This window comes from Nylanderia fulva, unplaced genomic scaffold (assembly GCF_048542155.1).
Source record: "Nylanderia fulva isolate GAGA-0341 unplaced genomic scaffold, ASM4854215v1 Scaffold756, whole genome shotgun sequence".
Lineage (NCBI taxonomy): Eukaryota > Metazoa > Arthropoda > Insecta > Hymenoptera > Formicidae > Nylanderia > Nylanderia fulva.
In genome coordinates, this window is record NW_028190869.1 from 8,637 (window position 1) to 34,000 (window position 25,364).

At 51.0% G+C, this 25,364-nt stretch overlaps 1 protein-coding gene, 1 non-coding gene and 2 pseudogenes across 2 annotated transcripts; 3 read left to right on the forward strand and 1 right to left on the reverse strand.

Moving 5' to 3' along the window:
- Positions 1–1,404: 1,404 nt before the first annotated feature.
- Positions 1,405–3,727, reverse strand: LOC146720169 (uncharacterized). The gene has a single exon (XM_085488984.1). The coding sequence runs from the start codon at positions 3,527–3,529 to the stop codon at positions 1,559–1,561; it is 1,971 nt and encodes a 656-aa protein (XP_085345110.1). The 5' UTR covers positions 3,530–3,727; the 3' UTR covers positions 1,405–1,558.
- Positions 3,728–12,238: 8,511 nt separating this feature from the next.
- LOC146720170 (small subunit ribosomal RNA) lies at positions 12,239–12,967 on the forward strand (annotated as a pseudogene; the record flags this gene model as incomplete).
- Positions 12,968–13,779: 812 nt separating this feature from the next.
- Positions 13,780–13,934, forward strand: LOC146720171 (5.8S ribosomal RNA). Its single transcript, XR_014926181.1, has one exon. It is a non-coding gene; the product is annotated as a 5.8S ribosomal RNA (ribosomal RNA).
- A 1,057-nt stretch (positions 13,935–14,991) lies between these two features.
- Positions 14,992–17,327, forward strand: LOC146720172 (large subunit ribosomal RNA; annotated as a pseudogene).
- The last annotated feature ends 8,037 nt before the right edge of the window (positions 17,328–25,364 follow it).

The following is a 25,364-nucleotide window of genomic DNA, read 5'->3' on the forward strand; positions in this document are numbered from 1 at the left end:
CGATGTAGCGTCGATATAACGTCGGCAACTATCGGTAACGATCGTCGGTAAAGGCCGTCGGTATAAGCCGGTGGTAAATCGTTGGTAAGATCGTCGATAAAAGAACGTACGTCGGTATACTGTTGGTAAATCGAGAGTGTTCTTAATAGTTTGTTGTTTAAATGACTACTTTGTTGTACGGATTTACGAAGTTATTTCTTGAGACACGAAGATTTTTAAAAGATTGAATTATTTGCGTTTTTCCGTGTTAGAAGTTCGAGAGTTGTACCGTGTGCAGTGGACGACCCTAGTTTTATAGCCTGACCCTTTTTTTATAGCTTCCGCAGTGACGATGGAAAAGAGGAAAAATGCGTCGGAGATTTTTCTAGAATGTTCTCTTCCACGTGGTAAAACCGTCTCTGAATTTGCTAACACGCGCGATTCCTCAGGTTAACATGAATTTCACTTACCTTTAGTAGCACTTTCTTGATCGTGTCGGCTCGTACTTGGAGGTAGTGCGTGCGGCGAGGGTCGTTCACTGGGATGTTTGGCGGCGGCAGGCGTCGTGGTTGGAACGTTATTGGTATGCACTTCCACTGTAGGAGTTCGTCGCTCTTATTATTTTTAATGTTGAAAATGTCCTCGTATTCAGGATCGGCCTGATACTCCACTCCGAGAAATTGAGAGTATTCCTCGGTCGCTGATTCACGATAGAGTCGGTTTAGTTTTCGTAGTTGATTCTTCCTTCCCGCGCGTCGCGTCTTAGGCATATTGAATTTGATGCATCCTCTGAATGATTACTCAAATAAGGAGGGTTGATATGCGGCGGACCTCACTATCAATTCCTTATTTTGGCAAATGCTGAGAATGTTAATTCTAACTGTGATGAGCGGTGGTCCGCTCCAAAACAGTTTAAATTATTCTGAATTCAAATGCCGTATGACAGATTTAAACGCTGTCGTATTTTATCACGGGAGTGGAAGTTTTGAGGAGTACTGAACACTAGTTTTCACACATGAATACACTGATTTATTCGTATAGTAGTACAGGATTTGAAACTAGAACTTAGAATTTAGACTTAGACTTAGAATTTAGATTTTAGAGTTAGGATATTATACTTAGGGTTAGAATTTTAGAATTAGAGTTAGAATTTGGACTCAGAGTTAGAATTTAGAAGTGCGACTGTACTGTTCGGTGTCGCGCAGAGAACTGACGAAATTCGGGACTGTTCTGAGGTCCTTCGTTTCGGCGGCTCGGGCCTGCGGCGGCCTGGAGAGGGGGAACTCTCCGGAGTAGGGGCTCTCACCGTGGTGGGAGACCCTTAGGCGCTACGAAGCGCCACGCTTAGTTTCTAGGCGGAGTTAAGCGTCATGGCCGGCTTTGGCGCGTTTTTCAAATAATGTTTGATAGTTTTAGGATTTATTTCTTATAGATGGAAAAAAATTTACATACCCTGACATATTAATGAAGCCGGACGTGACACCTCCCCCCTTAGAAGAAAATGTTGGACCATGTTCCAACGTTTTCCGATCTTAGTAGTAGAATTTACAAGGTATAATTTTGTTAACTTATCATTGATCTATACTCCTTCGTTGAGGAGGTTGCGCAGTTCTTTGTAGTCTATAGGCACTTCACTTTGGACTTTTTCTGTCGGGGGTGCAAAAACTTCGGTCGTCGAAGGGGGATTTAGGGGTGTTAGCTCTCGTCCGTTGTCCTGGTTCTCGTCCGCTGGTTTTCCGAGGTGCAGTAAAACGTTTGTTACTGAGGTCCAAACGGCTCCCAGGAGGTGCAAACTCCATCCATATACGGAATGGAGTGCGTAGCCATGTATCAGTGTGTCGATAATTAGTTTGGCGACACGGACGATGACGAATATTCCGAGGATTCCAGCGCTTGCTGATCCGAAACTTACGAATCCTTTCCACAAGCGGGCTCCCGTATTTTCTGCTAGCTGGTCGAGGGTTTTCTCGTCCAACAGGTTTAGCATAGAGAGGCTTCCCGCGGGGACTTCTTGTCCCATTGCTCCTCTAGCAATTGTATTGAGCATAGAGGGTTTCTCCATGGGAAACATAATGTGGTCGCGAAGACGATCAAGGTCTTCGCTGGTATAGATGCCGCTGGAGGCGAGTGAATCTGGACTGACGTATCTCCATTGTGGTTTGGTTAGTGGTTGAATCATCGGCGGCGCCATTGATTCCACTGGCTTTGGAGTTAAACGATACCAGATGTTGTGTACTTGATACATCGCTGGAAGTAGTTCGTGGCAATCCCTGGGTGTTCCTGTTTTGGTAAGTATCCTTGATCTTGGCAACAGGAAGAGGGATTTGTTTTGGTGGGTGACGGGGAGTTCGTTGTAGCATCTTTCAGCTTGTCGTACTCGGCACTCCACCGGTACGCATTTGATCAAATGGAGGACTTCGCCTGCCGTAATGGCGGTGTAGCCTGGTGCCTTCATGATTCGATGCGCCATTTCGTCCGGGGCGATGCTGGCGAGAGAGAGAGCGTTTTGTAGAATTTGTCTCTCTAAAGCACATTTTTGTTCCATTATGTCTTGATACAATTGTGTCAATTGTGTTTTCAAGTGTTTTTCCACGTAAATGAATTTGGAATTTACGTAGGAAAATATATCGAGGTTATCGATTGGGACTCTGGAGTGGCCCTTAAACGTATGTCCAGGTTGAGTCTCGAGTATGCAGAGTTTGGGATGTTCCGTCCTCAAAATTCTGTAGCCGCACACATTTATTTCCGTGGTTCGTGCTAAAGCAAAAGTGGTTTCTTGCGTGGTGACTGTGTAGATAGTCGGTGATTCCCTCTGTGTAGGCTTAGATGAGAGGCGGTGCGCTAGGCCTTGGTAGAGAACGTCGTAGCGATTGAAGTGGCAGTTATCGCTGGGTAGCGCCGTCCAATATGTGGTTGAGCCATCTGCGTCGTTGCATTCTCCTTCAGCTACGGGACATCGAGCACCGGAGGGTAATATTACTTCATTGGTGCTATGTCTGACGGGGAGCTCGAGTCTTCGGGTGGTAATTTTTATAGATGCTTGAACGACCACGTTATCCCAAGTGCCAAACGGGTCGCTGAACTGAGTTCCGAAGCATGTTCCGTCGGTTCTGGTGGTTCCTGCAAGGGTCAAGCTACGGTGGTTGGTGGTATTCACCTTGATGTCCGTGATGAGGCCGTTGTTTCCCAGGAATATAGTTCCGGTGTTGTATAGTTTCTTGCAGGTTTCTGCCGATACTTCGCGGATGTATTCGCGCCTTCCATTGTGCACCAAGGATACATGTGAGTGCATCCCACAATAGTAGATGGTTCGATCGATTTCAACCTTACATTGGAGTCCGATGGTGTGGTCGAATTCGCTCAGTTGTAGCAGTTGTATATATACTTCTTCTTTGTCCGCTTCAATGTTATCTAGGTTACATTCTCCGATATCCGTGAGGGATAGTGAAGTAATGTTTAGACCATGCCCTCCGCAGTCATAACCTATTAGTCCGTCAGAGGTTATGGCTAACAGCGAGACTGCTATTAGGATACTAGCGTAGGTCTTCATTCTACTGAGGTTCGTCGATTACTGGCCGGTCCTCCGCCGATGCATCCAAGATATAGTCGTCTGGCCCGGAGTGGGGGTCTTCCTCGATAGGGTCTTGATGTGGGGAAGCTTTTAGCTTGTCTTCGTGTACAATTTTTGTCTTATTTCTACTTATGGCTAACTTAACGTTACGATTACCTAAGAGACTAATGATTTTATAGGGACCGGTGTATTGATTGCTTAATTTGCCTTTATTTGGTTCTTTTAATAAGTACACGTAGGTTCCCGCTTGAAACTGTTGGGCGTTAACTCGGCGGTCGTAGTAGACCTTTGACCTTTGTTTAGCGGCTATTAAGTTTCCGCGGGCGACGGCTTGGGCGTCACTCAGTTTGTTAAAAAGGTTTGTAAGATAATTAGCGTAACTCTCGTCCGTAACGTCGGCGACATCGGGGTAATTGGAAGGCAACTTGGCTATCCTCCCAAAGACTAATTCATGGGGAGTATATCGCGTCCCTTCGTGTACGCTAGTATTATAAGAAAATGACGCTAGTTTTAAGTATTTGTCCCAATCATTGTTTCTATCTACGTATTGCTTTAAGTATTCCCACAAGACATGGTGGGATCGCTCTATTGAGCCATTAGATTGCGGCCGGTAAGCCGTCGTTTTGAAGTGCTTAATTTTAAACCTTTTTGCTATGTTACGCATTAGGCTATTTAGAAAATGCGATCCCTGATCTGTTAGAATAGCTTTTGGCGCTCCGAAGACGCATATTAGTTCATTGGTGAACGCGTCAGCTACGTCGATCGCGTTAGCGTGTTGCAGAGGGATTGCTAAGGAATATTTTGTTAAAAGATCTTGTATGGTAAGTATATATTTGTTATTAGTCCGTGTGACGGGTAACGGTCCCATAATGTCCATCGAGATTTTATCGAAGGCTGTGCCAGGAGTGTCCGTTAGAACCATGGGTTGTCTGGTCTTTACGCGGACTAATTTTTTCAGTTGGCAAGGGCGACAGTTTTTTATAAAAATTTGAATGTCATTTTTCATACCGTTCCATTGGTAGCGTTTCTTTATACGTTGGTATGTTTTTGTGATGCCTTTATGGCCACCGATCGCTGAATTATGATTTTCAGGCGATAATGTTTTCTCTCTCGGTTTTTTGGGGAATAGATATTTCGTTATTACAAATGAATATTTTTACATTAATTTCGCTTAGAATGCGCGTTAGTAAAGAGTGTACCGCGTTCCAGGGGACGTTGTCGATATCGCCTCTGGCTAATGAGATAGAAGACAGTTCCAATTCTCTGACGACATCCAACAGCGATTGTAATGATTCTTGTAGTATCTCTTTTTCGGTAATTCCCGATTCGCGTTCTTTGACGACTAACGATATAATTTGGCGATTTCCGTCGCGGTTTACCTTTGCCCTGGCTAGAGCTGCTCCTCTAATCATGGGCAAAGATTTGTTCTCTTGGAGCATGCGAGCTCCAAGGTCGATTGGTGTACCTTGTTGTGTGACAAAAACGACTAGGTTATCCTTACGCGTGACGAAATTATCTGGGATCGATATAACTTGCGGTCCGATTTTAGTTCTTTGCACGAATCGATCATTTATATTATCGAAAATAGGGGTGTCGTCGCTAGGATCGGAACTGTTGTCGCTCTCAGTCTCGCTTATTTCGCCGGTTTCGTCATTGTTAATATCGTCGTTGTTGATATCGGTTTTGTTAGAAGATCGCGTGTTTGGTGGGTCGTCTGTATCGTCGCTTTCCGTTTGCTGCGACGATTTTCCGATTTGTTGCGGCGTTTCGACGGATCGCCTTTTTTTTGGGTTAAATAGTGATTCCTCGGAACTGGAGAGTTCTCGGGTTTGTTCAAGAGGTAGGATTTGCTTTATCACGTTTAGGTTAGCAGGTTGGATTGGGTTTCGGGAAAGTGCATCGGCGTTATCGTTAATTTTTCCCGGCTTATATAGTACGCTATATTCGTATTCCGCAAGTTTTAAGCGCCATCGGATGAGCCGTGAGGTGGGGTCCGTTACGGAATGCATCCACACCAGCGGTCTATGATCCGTAACTAGTGTAAACTTTCGTCCATATATATAAGGACGGAAGTAATTGACGCAATAGACGATAGCTAGTAGTTCCTTTTCGATTGTTGAATAATTTTTTTCTGCGCTATTCAAAAGACGAGATGTATAAGTAATAGGTAGGTCTTTGCCGACTTCCCCCTGGCTCAAGACTCCTCCGATAGCGTAACCGGAAGCGTCTGTTGTGACGACAAAAGGTCGCGTAAAATCGGGAAATTGGAGAATGGGCTTAGAGCATAATGCGTCGCGGAGTTTCGTAAAACTCTTTTCTTGGTCGTTTTCCCAAACAAATGCTTTGTCTTTCTTTAGCAAGTCTGTAAGGGGCCGTGCAATTTTAGAAAAATCCGGGATAAATCTACGATAGTATCCAGCAAGGCCAAGGAATTGTTTAATATTTTTCGCGTTGCGGGGCCTGGGGAATTCCTTTACCGCGATTACTTTAGATGGGTCTGGTTTTACCCCATCGCTGCTAATTATGTGGCCCAAATATCCGACTTCCTTGCGCAGAAATTCGCATTTGTCTGGTTGGAGCTTCAAGTTAGCCTTGCGTAATCTCTCGGCTAGTTTGTTGAACTTGATTTCGTGTTCCCGGAGTGAGCTGGCGTACAATACGATATCGTCGAGATAAACGAAAAGTTCGATTCCTTGTAGTCCGCATAGAACCTGATCCATGAGTCGTTGAAACGTCGCTGGGGCGTTTTTTAAGCCGAACGGCATTCGCTTGAACTCGTAATGTCCATGCGGTGTCGAGAATGCAGTTTTTTGCGCGTGCGACTCGTGCATCGGTATTTGGTGGAATCCGGACGCGAGGTCGAATACACTAAAGTATTTTGCGCTGCCTAGCTGATCGAGAATTTCTGTTATGTTCGGCAAAGGATACGCGTCGCCTATCGTCTTTTCGTTTAGTGCTCGATAGTCCACGACCATTCTCCAACGCTTGTTTCCCTTCGAATCGGGTTTCTTAGGTACTATCCACAAGGGTGAATTATACGGTGATTCCGAATGTTTAATTACATCGTTGTTTAGTAATTCTTTTATTTGCTTGTCAATTTCCTCCTTGTGGATTGGAGGGAAACGATATTGTTTGGTATGTATGGGTTGATCGTCGGCTGTCGTAATTTTGTGAGATAGCAACCCTGTATACCCTAGCTTCTTGTTTGGCAGGTGAAACAAGTCGCTGTACGTTTCTATTAGGTTAGTTACATGGTTAATTTCTTCTTTGTTTAGATGGTCGAGACGAAGGAGATCCCGGATAGTGGATTTCTGTTCGACAGAGGATAACTCTGTGGTTGAGGAAATAGAAAGGATTTGGTTTGATGACCCTAAGGTTGCATCGGATTCGCTTCCGCTAGAGATTTGTTCTATTTCCTGGAGGTCTATCGTAGGGACCACTAACTCGCGGTCTGTATCACTAGCATTGATTGCGTGGAGGTATGCCCTTCCACCGTGATTAGTGACTATCGCTTCTCCGAGGAATACGTTTTCGCAGACGCTAAGACGCGGGACGTATCCTACTGCGACGTCGGAATTTTGTACGTTGACGTAGAACGTTGAGCGCGATCGAGCGGGTACTACTATAGTTTCGCGCTGTGAGAAAGGAATTTGAATATTTCGCCAGTACACTGACCCTTCCTTGAGATTAATGCTGCTAGCATCTTGGAGGAAGTCGGATCCTAGGATCCCTTCTTGAAGGATTGGGAAATTATTTGGTACCGCGTGGAGATAGAGGGGATAACCCATGTACACGATTTCGGTGGACCCGAGTGTTTTTATCTTCTCGTTTGTTATACCGCTAAGGTACAACGTGTCATCTTGACGGATTTTAACCTCGGGATGTAGATTTCGAATTTTAATGAGATTAGGGGCGGCCCCCGTATCTATCATAAATGTTGTTTCTTGTAAAAGTCCGTCAGCAATTAAGGCGACGGTGGGCGCGTGTGAATGACCGGGTAAATTTAATGTTGCGATTCTGGCTTCTCGGTACTCGTTCCTTCGACTAGATTTATCGGACGGGTCGTTTGGGGAGAAGCCCTTTGGTGAAGTGTACCCGACCTTTCCGCAGGGCTCGATGCGTTTCCCGTCTCATTCTTCCGCGCGTTATTATTGTATTCGCGTTTTCTACACTCCTCGATTTCGTGTCCATTGTTTTTACAATAGCGACACCATTTGTTAAGGCGGTCATTTTGACGAAGAAGAGCATTATTAGAGTTCGCGTTATTATAGGTTTGCCGTCTGTCGTTGTAGGCTGGACGATCCTCTCTTTCTCGCGTTACAGGGGGTCTCGCGTAATTGTTACGCGATAAATTATTCGGATAACGCTCTCGAGAATAATTTCCATTGCGCGGAATAGTATCAGTTTGCGCCTGGCGTGTATATTCATTACGTGGGGGGTCCGGTTCGCGACGGTCGCGCGGCTTATTTCGATCTCTGTCCAGCTCCTCTCTCTTTGCAAGTTCCTTTGCTTTTGCAAATGCCTCAAACGGTACGGAGAAAAGGCGTCTATCCATCTGCAGTCTGTACTGAAGAGGTAGACCGTCACAGAATGATCGTGCCGTGAGTTCGTCGATTTCGAGAGCAATTTCGTCGTTCACATTTCCCGTTGTACGGCGCTTGGCATCTAGGATCGCGGATCTGAGTTCCTTAACACGACTAATGTAATCTAACATATGCTCGTGTGGTTTCAAATACACCGTACTAAGTTCTCCTTTATATTGATCGATTGTTTTCGCGGAGCCAAAAGCGTTATTGAGTAGGTCTATTAATTGTACGACACTTTCGCAAGGTTCGTCCTCGACGGCGTAATAGGCGCGTCCACGAAGTTTAGTTTTTAGCAGAGCAGTGAGGTTCCGCTCCGAGGAAGGAGGAATGATTTCCCGAGCGCGACGACATGCTCGCGTGAATTGTCCCTAGTGGTACGTTATATCCGTCGAAAAAAGGTACAGATTCCGTTGCTTCGCGAAATGAGACCTTGGGGAGTTGAGGCGACTCCATATGTGGGCCGGGTTGCCCGTTTGAATCGTCGAGGGACAATAAGGGTTGTCCAGAGAGCCGTAGAGACGGACTGGTCTCTCTGCGGAGACGAGCTACTTCCCGGCGCAATTCCTCCATTTCAGCGAGGATGCTATCTTTTAACGCCGTCATTTCTCGAGGAGCGGCGTCCTCCAACGTTTTTTGCATTATTTCTCTAAGGGTTTCCAACTCGCGCTCTCACTTATCCTGCTTTTTACGTTGGTCGGTTAGGTAGGCGGCTTCGTCTTTCAAACTATTTTCTTTAGACCTTAACGCGGCTTCCCTAGTCTTTAGTCTAGTCTGAGTTTCGGCTAACTCGGTTTCTCGTTGTTTTAGTTTCAACTGAATTTCAGCTAACTCTGCTTCGGAAAACTCTTTCCTCGTTCCCTCCTTTTCTACCGAATCTTCCCTTTCTCCTTGTTTCCGGCGCGTGTCAACCATAGCTCGGAAATTACGTATCCCACCGCTGTCACCAATTTTGTTACGTCCCGTTCGCAGTCGCGGCGTGTTATTCGCGAGTGTATGATTCGCGTTGCACGTACTCGAACTATTGCGCGAGACAACGTCGTATTACGGAAATTTTTCCGGGGATACCCACGACGAAGGGTTTTCCGACAAAGGTTGCACGATGCGGAGGAAAGGGAAAGAATGTGTTACCCTTAAAGTAGCAGTTACGGCGTGGAGCCTATCTGTAATTCTACAGTTATGATCGTGGTTCCGTCTTCTATCCTCGCCGGGACGCTATCTGGGTTACGCGAGTAGTCTTCGTATACAGACTCGCAAAGTTCGCATAGGTCACCCGCCCGTGAGAGGGTGAGGCGGTTGCTGCAAGTTCCGCAAACTATCCCAACTAATAATCCACCTATGGTTAGGCTATGTTTCCGGATCCTGCGTCCAGAACAATTGAGAAGTTCGAGGTAACGCGGCGAAGCATGAAAGACAAAGAGCGGCTTTAGTTTCAAAATGGATGTACCCGATACCGACTTGACAGTAATACGGAGGCTCGAGAGGTATTAGGAGATTAACTCCTGGAAGAGGGGTTACACCTCTAAAGGGGATTGGGCACATCTATACTTGCCACGTTAGTTGTATTAAAAGATCATGCGTTGTTCGCTCGTAGATGGTTGATGAGACCGGGCGTTGTCGAGAGGTCGGTAAATGTCGGTAAAGTGAGTCGATGTGGCGTCGATATAACGTCGGCAACTATCGGTAACGATCGTCGGTAAAGGCCGTCGGTATAAGCCGGTGGTAAATCGTTGGTAAGATCGTCGATAAAAGAACGTACGTCGGTATACTGTTGGTAAATCGAGAGTGTTCTTAATAGTTTATTGTTTAAATGACTACTTTGTTGTACGGATTTACGAAGTTATTTCTTGAGACACGAAGATTTTTAAAAGATTGAATTATTTGCGTTTTTCCGTGTTAGAAGTTCGAGAGTTGTACCGTGTGCAGTGGACGACCCTAGTTTTATAGCCTGACCCTTTTTTTATAGCTTCCGCAGTGACGATGGAAAAGAGGAAAAATGCGTCGGAGATTTTTCTAGAATGTTCTCTTCCACGTGGTAAAACCGTCTCTGAATTTGCTAACACGCGCGATTCCTCAGGTTAACATGAATTTCACTTACCTTTAGTAGCACTTTCTTGATCGTGTCGGCTCGTACTTGGAGGTAGTGCGTGCGGCGAGGGTCGTTCACTGGGATGTTTGGCGGCGGCAGGCGTCGTGGTTGGAACGTTATTGGTATGCACTTCCACTGTAGGAGTTCGTCGCTCTTATTATTTTTAATGTTGAAAATGTCCTCGTATTCAGGATCGGCCTGATACTCCACTCCGAGAAATTGAGAGTATTCCTCGGTCGCTGATTCACGATAGAGTCGGTTTAGTTTTCGTAGTTGATTCTTCCTTCCCGCGCGTCGCGTCTTAGGCATATTGAATTTGATGCATCCTCTGAATGATTACTCAAATAAGGAGGGTTGATATGCGGCGGACCTCACTATCAATTCCTTATTTTGGCAAATGCTGAGAATGTTAATTCTAACTGTGATGAGCGGTGGTCCGCTCCAAAACAGTTTAAATTATTCTGAATTCAAATGCCGTATGACCCCCTTCAAAGTCCCCCTTCAACCACACACTCACTCCAAGCTTATTCGTACACTCTCTCACGCACATCACGTCTAACCTAGAGTCATTTACCACCACTGCTGCTTTCACCGTCCCACTTTCGCACACAATCACATCCATACCTATGGGCAAGCCCACCACACGTCCATGCCTTTCATACGGTTCTTGCAGCAGTGCTACACTCACTCGACGTTCGCGCATCATCTCACCCAGATCACACATAACCGCATACGCTCCCTGGCAGTTATACTGCACCACATTCACGCACCATTCATTCGTCATTTATTCTCGCTTTCATTCTCTCTAACGCTCTCACGTATTCCGGACACACTTCGGACAGAACCGAGTGATCACATTTGCTCCTTTTCAGTTTACAGTTTCTACACACACTTTCCTTTTTACAATCTCTCATCATGTGTCCTACACATCCACATTTTTGGCACAGTCTTTCCTTTTCGGTGCATTGCCGCATCATGTGCCCAAATGCGAAGCACTTGTGGCACCTCAGAACACTTAAAAACTCTTTCACCCTAAAGGCCTTCCAATGCACAAACACTCGTCCGTCACTACAGAGCACATTTCTTATTGCACTCGTAACTTCTAATATCACATTTCCGCAGGTTGCATCTTTCTTCGCATTCCTACTCACAACACGCACACGTTCCATAAATACTCTCTCATCCAATCGCCCTTTCAAGCTCCTCTTATACATTTCTCTCATTAACACTTCACTCGCCATATCATTCGGCACATCGTACAAGATGATCTTTGGGCCTATCTTGCGAGGCAGCTCAACCTTTAGGCCAGCATTCTTAAACTGACCACACTCTCTTATTCTTTTCAACTCACTCTCGCTCATCGTCTCAATCGCTACACCTCCATTCCTCACTTTCCTCACCGCTTTCACACGCACATTCAGTGACTTGCTCACATGCTTCATCATTCTCTCCTTTACTTCCTCACTTGTCACACTCGCACTTGCATCATCCGCTCTCACTATTACCGCATAACTCTTCTCTTTCGTTTTCACTTCGTTTTCACATACACTTCCTGTACCTTTTCAATCACGCTCTTTTCAACATTTTTCGCACTCACGCTCGCATAGCTCATTCCACTTCCGCCGTAGGCTAAATCCCGACTCGCTCGACGCATACACTCATCCAGTTTCCCCTGTATTCTCTCATTTTTGCACAACATTTTCATCATCTGTTCCTCATATTCTCCCACAATGTCCAGTATTTTCTCACTCGCACTCTTTAGAAATTTTGTTCGTCTCCGTAAACAGGAATTTACGGAGTCTCGCACCAATTACTCTCATATACGCTATCTCACTCACTTCCGCAACGCTCTCATTCTCTCCCTCATTCATTAATCAAGAACGAAAGTTAGAGGTTCGAAGGCGATCAGATACCGCCCTAGTTCTAACCATAAACGATGCCAGCTAGCGATCCGCCGAAGTTCCTCCGATGACTCGGCGGGCATGCTTCCGGGAAACCAAAGCTTTTGGGTTCCGAGGGAAGTATGGTTGCAAAGCTGAAACTTAAAGGAATTGACGGAAGGGCACCACCAGGAGTGGAGCCTGCGGCTTAATTTGACATCAACACGGGAAACCTCACCAGGCCCAGACACCGGAAGGATTGACCGATTGATAGCTCTTTCTTGATTCGGTGGGTGGTGGTGCATGGCCGTTCTTAGTTGGTGGAGCGATTTGTCTGGTTAATTCTGATAACGAACGAGACTCTAGCCTGCTAAATAGGCGTACCTTATGGTATCGCGAAGGCCCCCGGCTTCGGCTGGCGGGTTTTTACTACCAACGTACAAACAAATCTTCTTAGAGGGACAGGCGGCTTCTAGCCGCACGAGATTGAGCAATAACAGGTCTGTGATGCCCTTAGATGTTCTGGGCCGCACGCGCGCTACACTGAAGGAATCAGCGTGTGTTCCCTGGCCGAAAGGCCCGGGTAACCCGCTGAACCTCCTTCGTGCTAGGGATTGGGGCTTGCAATTGTTCCCCATGAACGAGGAATTCCCAGTAAGCGCGAGTCATAAGCTCGCGTTGATTACGTCCCTGCCCTTTGTACACACCGCCCGTCGCTACTACCGATTGAATGATTTAGTGAGGTCTTCGGACTGGTGCGCGGCAATGTCTCGGCATTGCCGATGTTGCCGGGAAGATGACCAAACTTGATCATTTAGAGGAAGTAAAAGTCGTAACAAGGTTTCCGTAGGTGAACTTGCGGAAGGATCATTAACGTTCCGGAGGTCCTGCTCTGCGTCGAGGGTCCTCTCTTTTGGGAGAGACGCGCGCTCGCAGCAGTCGGCGACTGAATGGACGCGCTGAAAAGGCGCTCGCAGAGAAAAAGAAAATAACGGATTCGACGGAATTTGTTGTTGTGTTTTGATATAACGACGGACGCCGTCGCGCCTCTCTGACCGAAAGTAGTCGGCAAGCAGAGCAGCGCGCCCGGCGGTGTTCGACGACGATTCGGAGCGAGACGCTTCGCGATCACGCTCGTGTGTGTGCCATTCTCCGGCCACACACACACACAGAGCGTCGATTCGGCGTTGAGCGCGAACCGGTGGTAACCTATGCCCGCGCACGCGTGTGTGCAGCACCCACGACGTTCGTCGACGCGCGCCCTCCCCGTTGTCGCGGGGCAGCGGTCAGCGTGCCGAGAACACACGGTGTGCGACCGCGAGTGCCGAGCGAGAGGACCCCCATATATTATTATAATATATATATATAACACAGAGAAGGGATCGATGATATTTCGACCAATCTGTCAACTGTGTCGGTCCGACGGTTTCTTCAAAGAGCTTCCGCCCCGGCTCTCCCGTTGCGGGAGAGACGCTCCGAACGAGAAACACACAACTCTATCTTTGTGCCGTAGCCTTCCCTGGCGGGAGGCGGCGGTCCGCGCGCGTCCTCGGACGCGCGCGGACAGGCTGATCGAAGAGCCACCACGATTATTCTCTCTCTCTCGTCCGAGAGAAGAGACCACGATGGTTGAACGAGAAGCGCGTTTCTTCCGCGAACGCAAAAATTTCGAACGATTACCCTGAACGGTGGATCACTTGGCTCGTGGGTCGATGAAGAACGCAGCTAATTGCGCGTCAACTTGTGAACTGCAGGACACATGAACATCGACATTTAGAACGCACATTGCGGTCCACGGATACAATTCCCGGACCACGCCTGGCTGAGGGTCGTTTTAGTACCCCTAAACTGCTTGCGTCCGAAAAGCGCGCACGGCCACGACGCGGGCGACCAGAGAATTGGCGCGCGCGTCGCCTGTGCCCTGTGCAACGCTTACAATGGGCGTACGAGCAATCGTTGGACGTTCGCCCGAGGTGTCTGTGCCGCGCCGACCGGCCGCGGTGCAAATCCTGGCGTCGTCTGAAATGACACACCGAAATAATAATAATAAGGAGGAGAAGCGCACAAGCGTGTAAAACGTTGGCGAACGCGCGCCCAGAGAATGCTGCGCGAATTAAGAGGGGGAGCGTGTTTGTGTATCCAAGTCGTGTGTGTACGCGAGAGCCGAGGAGAAATGGGATGAGAGTAAGAGCGCGCGCGAAGGGAGCAACAAACGGCCAAAAAAAGGGTCAGGACGGTAAATGGCACCGCTTTCCCTAGAGCGGCGCGTGCGTCGTTGTCTCCCGAAAGTAGGTAGCGCTTGTCTCACCGTCTCTCCTCTCCGTACATCACACAGACTGACCGGACTGCTCTCGCACTCTGTGCCGCGTCTCTCGGTGCGATAGCGCTCGCGCGTCTTATGCCGAGGCGCCCTTGCCCGCACACATAACGGTATTACGGAGAAATATACGGCGCGTCGTCGTCCGGCGGAGAGAGCATTCGTAATCCTTTACCTCTTTACGGAGAAGGGTTTTGAATCGCGAGCCGACCGCGTGTCCGAGTCCACGAAATTTTCGTAAAGCGAAAAAAGGGGACCGGCGCGCCGCGTCGTGTACTCGTCGAATCGATTCCGCCCGAATTTCGTATATAAAAGAGAAGGGAGAGCCGAGAATCTCGAACCCCGCGATATATCGTCTCCATTACCACCAACGAGTGTGTGTGCGGTTAGCGCCCCGGCGATTTGCCTTCTCGCGTATTTCGTGTGCTGCCGCTGCTGCTCTCTCGTTCGACGCTCTCTCTCTCTCCCTCTTATAATATATATTATAGAGGAGAGACGACCGATGAGCGACGCGGAGGAGGCAAACGGCTACGAAAACTCACTATGCGACGACCTCAGAGCAGGCGAGATTACCCGCTGAATTTAAGCATATTATTAAGCGGAGGAAAAGAAACTAACCAGGATTTCCTTAGTAGCGGCGAGCGAACAGGAAAGAGCCCAGCACCGAATCCCGCGGTTCCGCCGCAGGGAAATGTGGTGTTTGGGAGGATCCGCTTATCCCGAGGTGCCGCGTCGCGTCCAAGTCCATCTTGAATGGGGCCACTTACCCGTAGAGGTTGCCAGGCCCGTAGCGACCGGTGCGCGCCTCGGGAGGATCTCTCCTTAGAGTCGGGTTGCTTGAGAGTGCAGCTCTAAGTGGGTGGTAAACTCCATCTAAGGCTAAATACGACCACGAGACCGATAGCGAACAAGTACCGTGAGGGAAAGTTGAAAAGAACTTTGAAGAGAGAGTTCAAGAGTACGTGAAACCGTTCAGGGGTAAACCTAAGAAACCCAAAAGATTGAACGGGGAGATTCATCGTCAGCGGCGCTGGCTTCGCGTCGGTCGGCGATGTCCCGCGGAGTCCTTGCGGCTCGCGCGCGGGCACGCTACCGTGCGCCGACGTCCGGCGCTCGTCGTCGTGCACTTCTTCCCAAGTAGAACGTTGCGACTCGCTGGGTGTCGGTCTACGGCCCGGGTGCGGTGTCTGTCGCGTCGCCGGTATAACGGCACGCGACAAACACTCGGTCGCCCGGCCGGCTGCTCGGCGGTACGCGCAAGGTATCAGGCCGCACTATTCACGGTGCGACGAGACCGTCGCAAGCGCGCGCCACGGTATTCGGAGGTTACGGACTTCGCGCCGTCCCCGGTCCTGGCCCGCTGTTGGTTACAGTACGGTACACCTTCGACAGGCCTGCGAACGTCTCCCGCGGTTTCGCGGGAGACCGATACCGGTCGGCGACGCAACTGCTTTGGGTACTCTTAGGACCCGTCTTGAAACACGGACCAAGGAGTCTGACATGTACGCGAGTCATTGGGACTTGTCGCGAGACCTAAAGGCGTAATGAAAGTGAAGGTCGGCCCTGGCCGTCGACCTAGGGAGGATGGGCCGCGTCGCGATGCGGCCTCGCACTCCCGGGGCGTCTCGTTCTCATCGCGAGAAGAGGCGCACCCAGAACGTACACGTTGGGACCGGAAAGATGGTGAACTATGCCTGGTCAGGACGAAGTCAGGGGAAACCCTGATGGAGGATCCGTAGCGATTCTGACGTGCAAATCGATCGTCGGAACTGGGTATAGGGACGAAAGACTAATCGAACCATCTAGTAGCTGGTTCCCTCCGAAGTTTCCCTCAGGATAGCTGGCACTCGGCCGTTCCGCACGGAACGCTCGCGAGTCTCATCTGGTAAAGCGAATGATTAGAGGCCTTGGGGCCGAAACGACCTCAACCTATTCTCAAACTTTAAATGAGTAAGATCCCTGGCTTTCTTGAATTATGAAGCCACGAGCATCTTCGGATCAGAGTGCCAAGTGGGCCATTTTTGGTAAGCAGAACTGGCGCTGTGGGATGAACCAAACGCAGAGTTAAGGCGCCCAACTCGACGCTCATGGGACACCATGAAAGGCGTTGGTTGCTTAAGACAGCAGGACTGGTGGCCATGGAAGTCGGAATCCGCTAAGGAGTGTGTAACAACTCACCTGCCGAAGCAACTAGCCCTGAAAATGGATGGCGCTGAAGCGTCGAGCCTATACTTCTGCCGTCAGCGGCAAGTGAGGGCGGCAACCGGGAGCGGGCGTTAATCTTCTCTCGCGTCGTCACGAAGCCCTGACGAGTAGGAGGGTCGCGACGGTGAGCGCAGAAGGGTCTGGGCGCGAGCCTGCCTGAAGCCGCCTTCGGTGCAGATCTTGGTGGTAGTAGCAAATACTCCAGCGAGGCCCTGGAGGACTGACGTGGAGAAGGGTTTCGTGTGAACAGCCGTTGCACACGAGTCAGTCGATCCTAAGCCCTAGGAGAAATCCTATGTCAATGACGGCGTACAATATACTCGAGTGTCGAGAAATAATAAAAAATATTATACGAAAGACACATGCCCGTCGGGCGAAAGGGAATCCGGTTCCTATTCCGGAACCCGGCAGCGGAACCGCATACAATTCGGGCCCTCGTAAGAGTGTTCGTCGGGGTAACCCAAAATGACCTAGAGACGCCGTCGGGAGATCCGGGAAAAGTTTTCTTTTCTGTATAAGCGTTCGAGTTCCCTGGAAACCTCTAGCAGGGAGATAGGGTTTGGAACGCGAAGAGCACCGCAGTTGCGGCGGTGTCCGGATCTTCCCCTCGGACCTTGAAAATCCAGGAGAGGGCCACGTGGAGGTGTCGCGCCGGTTCGTACCCATATCCGCAGCAGGTCTCCAAGGTAAAGAGCCTCTAGTCGATAGAATAATGTAGGTAAGGGAAGTCGGCAAATTGGATCCGTAACTTCGGAATAAGGATTGGCTCTGATCTGAGGAGCGGGGCGTGTCGGGCTTGGTCGGGAAGCGGGTCTGGCTGACATGCCGGGCCTGGGCGAGGTGAACGGTCGGCGTTCTCGCGCCGGTCCCGGGATCCGAGCTCGGTCCCGTGCCTTGGCCTCCCGCGGATCTTCCTTGCTGCGAGGCTTCCGTGGCGGCGCCAGCCGTCGTGGTCGTCCTCTTCGGCCGCCATTCAACGCTCAGCTCAGAACTGGCACGGACTAGGGGAATCCGACTGTCTAATTAAAACAAAGCATTGCGATGGCCCTTGCGAGTGTTGACGCAATGTGATTTCTGCCCAGTGCTCTGAATGTCAACGTGAAGAAATTCAAGCAAGCGCGGGTAAACGGCGGGAGTAACTATGACTCTCTTAACGTTCTCTGGGACGTTCTCACATACCCCGTCCACCGGCCGGAACCCCTTTTGGCGCCTGTCGAAGATGTCGAGGGCTGCCAATCTCTTTGCTAATATCTTGTGGAAGTGTCTTATCTTATTATAACGGATCCTATGCTGAGAGGTCGGTACTCCGTCGGACTTGGCCGATCGGACATACCCCCCTTCTCAAGGAATACCGTTCTGGTTGTGGCGATTGATGAGGGGATCGTCTCTGTCAGGAGCAGCAGATTGAACAGAAACGCACGAAGAATCGCAGGAACAGCGTTCCACATCCTCGGCGTAATCTGGTCCAATCCGGGCGCAGTGCCAGTCTCTACGGAAATCCTGTTCACCTCTGCAGGTGTTATAGGATCCCAGAGCAAGGTCTTATCCGCCACAGGAACTGGATCCGTGGCAGCGCCATCGCCAAGACCTTCGAGGTGAATCCCTCTCGGGCCCGACGTACGGTCCCCGGCCAGCACTCGCAGCCTGTGCCGCTTCCCCAAACGACTCACGCAAGTCCGTCATGTCTCCATCCGCACCGCTGGAGGCCTCCATAATGGAGCGCCAGCAGTTAAGGAATTCGACAGCAGACGGCCTCTCGCGCGCGCACCGAGTCGCCCTCGAGGATACGCGACAAACAGGACTTCTTGTTCTTTCTGTAGAGGGATTGCACAATTGCATACTCCCTCTTTCTCTTCTGCTCCTTGCTCTCTCGTTTAACTGGAGGACAGTGCTTCTTTGCCGAAACGCGTTGCGGAGGGCGCACTTGTAGCGGCCAGAGGAAGATCATGCCCAGCCATCTTTCGATAGCCAAGACGTCGACCCTCCCCGCCGTCAGAGCATCTCTTGCCGTGCCAGCAAGAGTATCAGCCTCGTAGCTACGGAACGCCGCACTCTGCTCTACGAGTGATTGTATCTTGTCCCGCAGCCTCTGAGAACTTTGTTCAGGGGGAGGCTGATGTGCGCTTTGATCGTCAGTACTAGCCTCAATGGCCGCAGGAATGGTGTCGGCTCGTGTCATCACCGCACTATCCCTATCGCCCTCATCGATCACAATCGCGCGACGCGATTGGATCTCTTGGCAGAGCAGAAGTCTCTAACCATCACTCGGTAAGGCTCCTGTCGCCGTTTACCCTTGATGGCTTCGAGACTCCTATTGGGGAACCTTGTCTCCAGATACTGGTTAATGAAAGGTTCCCCGGCTAAGGTGCCTTCAGCCTCAGCGCGTGCCATGAATTCTAGCTTTTTTCCACTGACCATCTGGCCTTTACGCGGTCAACATTGATAGCACTGTTGGCTTGTAGTGGTTGTGCACGTACTTTGTGGACACCAAGACCACGCATGTTTTGGAATCTCGCCGAACAATGCTCACAGCTGACCATCTCCTCCTCTAGGCTGTCCACTTCAGCCTGGCTGGTCCTTATAGTGATTCGCGACGGACCAGCTGCGACCCCGTCAGGGTCCTCCGCACCTCTCGCGCGCTCACTCAAGCGAGCACTCGCACGCAGACCCCGGGCTATCCGAGAACCCGGGACATCAGAATCATTCTTAGCTTTATTCATAATTTACTGCGTGGATGGGGGCAAACGGATTTGACAACCGAGAGCCCCCCAAGAACCCCGGTCCCCCTTTCCTTGGCCCCCCACTCACCATGACCTAGGCGGCATGGGCCGAAGCCCTTAGGGGCGCCCTTTCGTGTACACATCGCTTAGTCGACACCACCGATTCAAACTTTCCAAAGTAGGCCGGTTCCGGGACACCACGAGGATGTGGATGTACAATTTGGACGTGAGAGGCTGAAGGTCCTTACTAGAGGACTTCGTTGGCGCATCACGAACCAACCACAACTCTCTCTAAGTACCATCGCGGCGTGTTGCTTTGAGGACCGAGAGAGTCATAGTTACTCCCGTCACAGTCCTTTCATCCGTGCTTTGGGACGCCCGGAGGCGCTGTCGTTCTCTGCATGTGGCGTGCGTCGATGGTTGCATGTGGTCTGCGTGTGGGTTGCGCACACGCAGACCACAGTTTGTTCTCTGCATGTGGTCTGCGTGTGGGTTGCGTGTAGGGAACTCGCAAGCGATCCACCCTTAGCTCAGGCCATCGAGCAACTCACGAGGGCATCTCTTAAGCCGCAACAGCGGCTGAGGTTTGTTGCGTGACTGTCTCCTTCCACGGTATTATCACCGATGGACAGTGGGTACGGTCTCGGCCAAAACCCTCAAGGGTAAGGATATCATCGTACGCACTGCGGTGCGACGATGGCTGCGTTTTCCCCATGATGTTCCTGCTGGATACCTGCATGCGCTCGATACAGAGTGGCGGGCTTGGAATGCCTCTATTGAGAACTTTGATCCCAATTCTGAAGCATAACCGACTGCAGCGGTTGTGTCGGAGTACTCTGCCCGCAGCATGCGCAACTGCCGAAACCACGTATGTGGCTAGGCAGCTTGTCTGGTGTGAAAACCAGATGCGAGTGCGGGGCCATAGAGTGACTACAACCGCTGAGCTCAGACAGCAGTGTGCGGCCTGGTTTGCGCGAGTCGTGCGATGGGAGTGGACTCAGAGAGGTTGCGGCCTCCAACCTGAGCTCCTACTGGGTATCGGCTGGCGCCGATGCCATCCCAGGGGCCGACTACGTGCACTATCACCACATACGGCTAACTGCATACCGTCTAGAGCGAGATGCTCCCGAGGTCGTGATGGGCGCGATAATCGCTGTCGTGCCGGTTGTCCCGAAACCGAGACGCCGGCTCACTGCGTGCAACGCTGCTTCAGAACGCACGGAGGGAGAATCCTGCGGCATGACGACCTATGCCGTCAAGTTGGTGGCTATTTACAGCAGAAGGATGGCGCGTCGATGCGGAACAAGCGTATTCGACGTCTGCCGGCCGGAGGCGGGCCCGACCTGACCATCGCTAAGGGTGGTGAGGCAGTGGTCGTAGACGCGCAAGTAGTGTCTAGCGAAACCGCGTTGGAGATGTCCCACGAGCGTAAGGTAGAGAAGTACCGATCATGTAATGATCTGGCAGCCGCTGTGGCGGAGCGCACAGGAGTACCTCGAAATAATGTTCGTTTTTACCGCCATTACAATTTCGTGGCGAGGTGTCTTGAGCTCGCGAAGCGAGTCTGAGTTGCGAGAGCTGGGTTTTAACGTCCGCCCAGCTCCGAACGTTGACGACTCGAGTTTTGTGGGGCTCATGGGTGAACTGGAAACGTTTTAACGCAATGACATCGCGTTATAACAAAGGAAGGCGGAACGTGGCCTCATCTGGTTGTGCATGATGGATGGCGCGTAGAGTTGGGGCCTCCGCATCAATCGCGCGAGTTTGAATGATTGCGTGTATGGTCGAGGTGAAGTACGAGCTGCCTTTGGCTAACTCCGACCTTCACGCTCCAGGGTGTTGACTGCGAACACCCAACAGTAAACAGCTCTGCAATATCGTTGTCGGTGGCGACTTGGCGACTTGTAATTTTGTAGCAGTCGTCGCGCACCGTAGACGAAAACATAGCCAAATGCCTCGTCATCTAATTAGTGACGCGCATGAATGGATTAACGAGATTCCCACTGTCCCTATCTACTTACTAGCACAGCATTGCCACGAGTCGGAGTCGCAAGACCAAATGGCTCATATGTGGCGCGCCACACCTAGTGTGTAGTAGCGTGGCTCCCTCTTGCTTGTTTCGCACACAGAGCCAAGGCCGAGGCGTGAATGCCGAAGAGTCGAAGGAGAGTTTAAACAAAAAGTGAAACTGCGAATGACTAGATTGACCAGCACAAACTCTGGACAAATAATCTAGGAAATGAAAACGCAAAATCGGTAAACAAACCGATAGCCCAAAAACTGGTGTCCTAAGACTTGGCCCCAGAGTGTTCGGCCCGGAGCTCCGCCGCTTCCCCTTACAAACTCTGGGTGGCCTCGAAAATACGGATTGTTCCCAGGCGCGCATGCCGGGTCTGTCGAATGTCGGGGCGAAGGTCGCAAGCGTGTCCTTAACGAGACGCCGCATACGTTGTGGCTGGAAACCGGCTCGATGGATCGGACATGCAGTGGAACAATCTAAGAACACTCGGTGTTTCTCTCTGCGGCATGCGGCACGCGGGGAGGTTCGCCGGGAGTTGTCCAAAGGGGCAGTCACCCAGACTGAGGGCAAAATGGACCCGGTCCCACGGGCTATGGGCCCGGACCTTGAGGACGGAAGGAAGTCAGGCAGTACGCGTTGGAAGTCAGCAAAACATCCGGAAAAGCAGTACGTGGCGACTCGGCCCTTGGGGTGCGCTCCGGTGCAACTCACGGGGCTGGCCACGCGGTGGGTTTCAAAAGGGCTAAAGGCAACACGCCTTAAGGACCCAGTTGAACCCAACGCAAGATTGAAAAGCAACACGCCGCGTGGCGATTCGGCCCCTGAGGTGCACTCCGGTGCAACTCACGAGGCTGGCCACGCGGTGGGTTCCAAAAAGGGCTAAAGGCAACACGCCTTAAGGACCCAGTTGAACCCAACGCAAGATTGAAAAGCAACACGCCGCGAGGCGACTTAGGCCCCTGGGGTGCACTCCGGTTGCAATTCACGGGGCTGGCCACGCGGTGGGTTTCAAAAAAGGCTAAAGACAACACGCCTTAAGGACCCAGTTGAACCCAATGCAGGATTGCAAAGCGGCACGCCGCGTGGGGACTCGGCCCCCCCCCGGGGTGCGCTTCGGCGTCGCTGTCGGGGGCTGCCGCGATGCGTGTTGAGACTGACAGAAAACGTAAAATGCAAATGGGTGCGGCCCTGGGGACAACAAAGCAAGGGATTGAAAGGAATGGGCGGGACCTCCAGCCACATCATGGCCAGCGAGTGTCCACAAGCGTTAAAGGTCTCCCGAGTAGTGCCGGGAACCCCAAAACTCTCCAAGATTCTAAAGCAACACGCCGCGGCGAATGAAGGGAGCTTATCATTATCATTTTCAGGACTTCCACCCTCAGGCTTACACACTGCATTGCTACGACAAGTCGGCGTCACTGACCAATGGTTCACAAGTAGCACGCGCACATGGATGCGTTGGAGGAGCGCACTTGGTGTCGCCCGCACAGCGAAACTTTCTCCTCATCCGAGGACTGGAGTGCTGGGGGTGGTACGGGTGCGTTTCCCGTACCTATCTATTCCAATCCCTGTCCTACCTACACCAAGTTCCGCCTTCCCGGAGACCCATCACATGTCCGCTCGCCTTCCTCATGCTGCGGTTCGATGGCGGGGTAGCAGGGGTCTCTGTCTGCGCCTGATGGGCCCCGCGCCTCCCGGTTTCTGGCCCGGTGGCGCGGGGGCCAAAGGGCGGCTTCTTTCTTTCAGGAACATCATCATCGGTATCCTCGTCGTCGCTCCGGTCGTTTCGTTTCGTTTTACTTTGTCTCGTTCGTTCGTCTGCCTCGGGTGGAATGCCGATGAATAGGTAGGCGTTTCCTAACAATGGCGCTCGTCTTAATGTTAGGTGTTAGGTACCGTGCCGAGGGCATGAATGGCCGCGTGGACGGTAAGATCGCGGTCGCTAACGATCCGCCCGGGATATCTGCCGCCCTCCCGGTGTATTTAGGCTTGGTGGCGTAGTGGTGGCTCTGCGTCGCTTGACCCTCCTTTCCACCGTACTCGTGGGAATATAAATGGAAATGATAAAACCTTTGGTTAGGAGAAGTGCCCGCCTGATAAAATGCTTCCTGCCGGGTAGGGCAGCAGCCCAGGAAGCACTTAGTGGTAGCGGCCTTCGTGCCGTCCGAGTTGTGCTAGCTAGATGCGACGCGACCGTGGGCGGGCCCACGCCGGCGTCCGATAGTCGGCTGGGACCGAGCGTCGAAGCAAGGAAAAATCGCGAAAACAGAATTAGAATTAGCACCGCGATTAGCCCTGCGAATAGCTCCGCGACTTGCGCCGCCGTAAACAACGATGAAATTAGCTCCGCGAACTCCCCAAAACCCCAACCCCACACCCATAATAAACCGGATCGAGCCGGGCCGCAACAAAGCGCGGCAAGCTCCCCTTTTACTCCTACTTTGTCTGAAAATTTCTCACTGGCGACCACGGGAGTGAGAGTCCTGCAGCTGAACATGAGACGTTTGGCAAAAGTCACGGAAGAGATGCGTCAGCTCGTCGTCGAAAAGCGGCTTGACGTCCTGTTATTGCAGGAGCCATGCGTCAGGAAGCGGGACTCGAGTCACACTTTAGTTGGGTTAGGATTAGGAATGAGAGTGGCCGCAGTGCGTTCACAGCGCCCGTGGGCAGCGGTGGCAGCCTGTAACTCTCAATTCCAGCTGTTGTTTATCTCGCAGCTTAGCACAGCTCATTGTGTCTGTGCAGAAGTGCAAGCACCTGGCTTCTCCTTCTATGTGGCTTCGTGCTACTTTCAGTACTGCGAAGAAATAGAGAAGCACCTCAGGCACCTCGAATGGTGTTTCATTCGCTGAGGGGGAAGAGATTGATAGTTGCGATAGATGCCAATGCCCGATCGCCGCTGTGGGGTCCCCAGGAGGCGGACGAAAGAGGTGCGAAAGTCGAAGACCTCATCCGGGCATCTGGTATAGAGGTGGTCAACGATGCTAGCCAGAAACCCACCTTTTGGACGGCAAGAGGTTCATCATATATCGATGTGACCTTGGCGTCGCCCTCCATGACCCGTTCATCAGGGAATGGAAGGTACGGGACAATTGGACAACCAGCGACCACAACTCCATCGACATCAGGCTCAGAGTGCCGAAGGGGCGGGACGCCGGGGGTGCCGCGAACATGAGGTTCGACACCCGTCGGGCCGACTGGGAACGGTTTTCCGGGACTCTCGCTGATCTTTCAGGGTCCATGCTGGAGGCGCTCGAGTTGAGGTCGGCGGAGGAAGTAGAGGAAATGGCCGAAAAGCTCGCAGTTGTTCTTAGCGAGGCATGCTAGGCCTCAATGCCAAGAAAAAGGCATTTTAGGAAGTCCAACCCGTGGTGGACTAAGGAGCTAACAATCTTCAAGAAAAGGCTATACAGGTTGAGACGTGGCCTGCAGAAGGAACATGGCCAGCTCTCATACGTGGAAAAACTGTCGGAGTACCGCTCTTCTTTGCGGCTGTATGGCAGAAATATAAAAAGGGCAAAGATCGATAGTTGGCGGGAATTCGTAACATCTCATAGAAATTTAGAATCTTGGGGCTTCGTTTATAAGCAACAAGCGGAGAAACTCCGAGTAGAAAGAGTGCTCAGCACACTCAGGCATGGCGAATCTTCAACCTTGACTCTAGAGGAAACAGACAACTGTCTTCTTAAAGTACACGTCCCCGATGACCGAGTTGCGAGCGATACACCGGAACAAAGCGTATTACGGGCTAACGCGTACACGCCACCTGAGACACACGGACGCCTCCCATTTCACGGTGGTAGAAACGATAAGAGTAGCGAAGACTCTCAAAAACAATAAAGCGCCGGGAACCGACCTCGTGGAAGTTAGCGTATTAAAAGCAGCGTTGAAAGTGATCCCCGGCCAGATCACTAAACTGTTTAACGGGTGTTTAGAGTGGGGCGTCTTTCCCTCCGCCTGGAAGATTGGCTCGTTGCGGGCCTTGCTGAAGGGAGAGGAC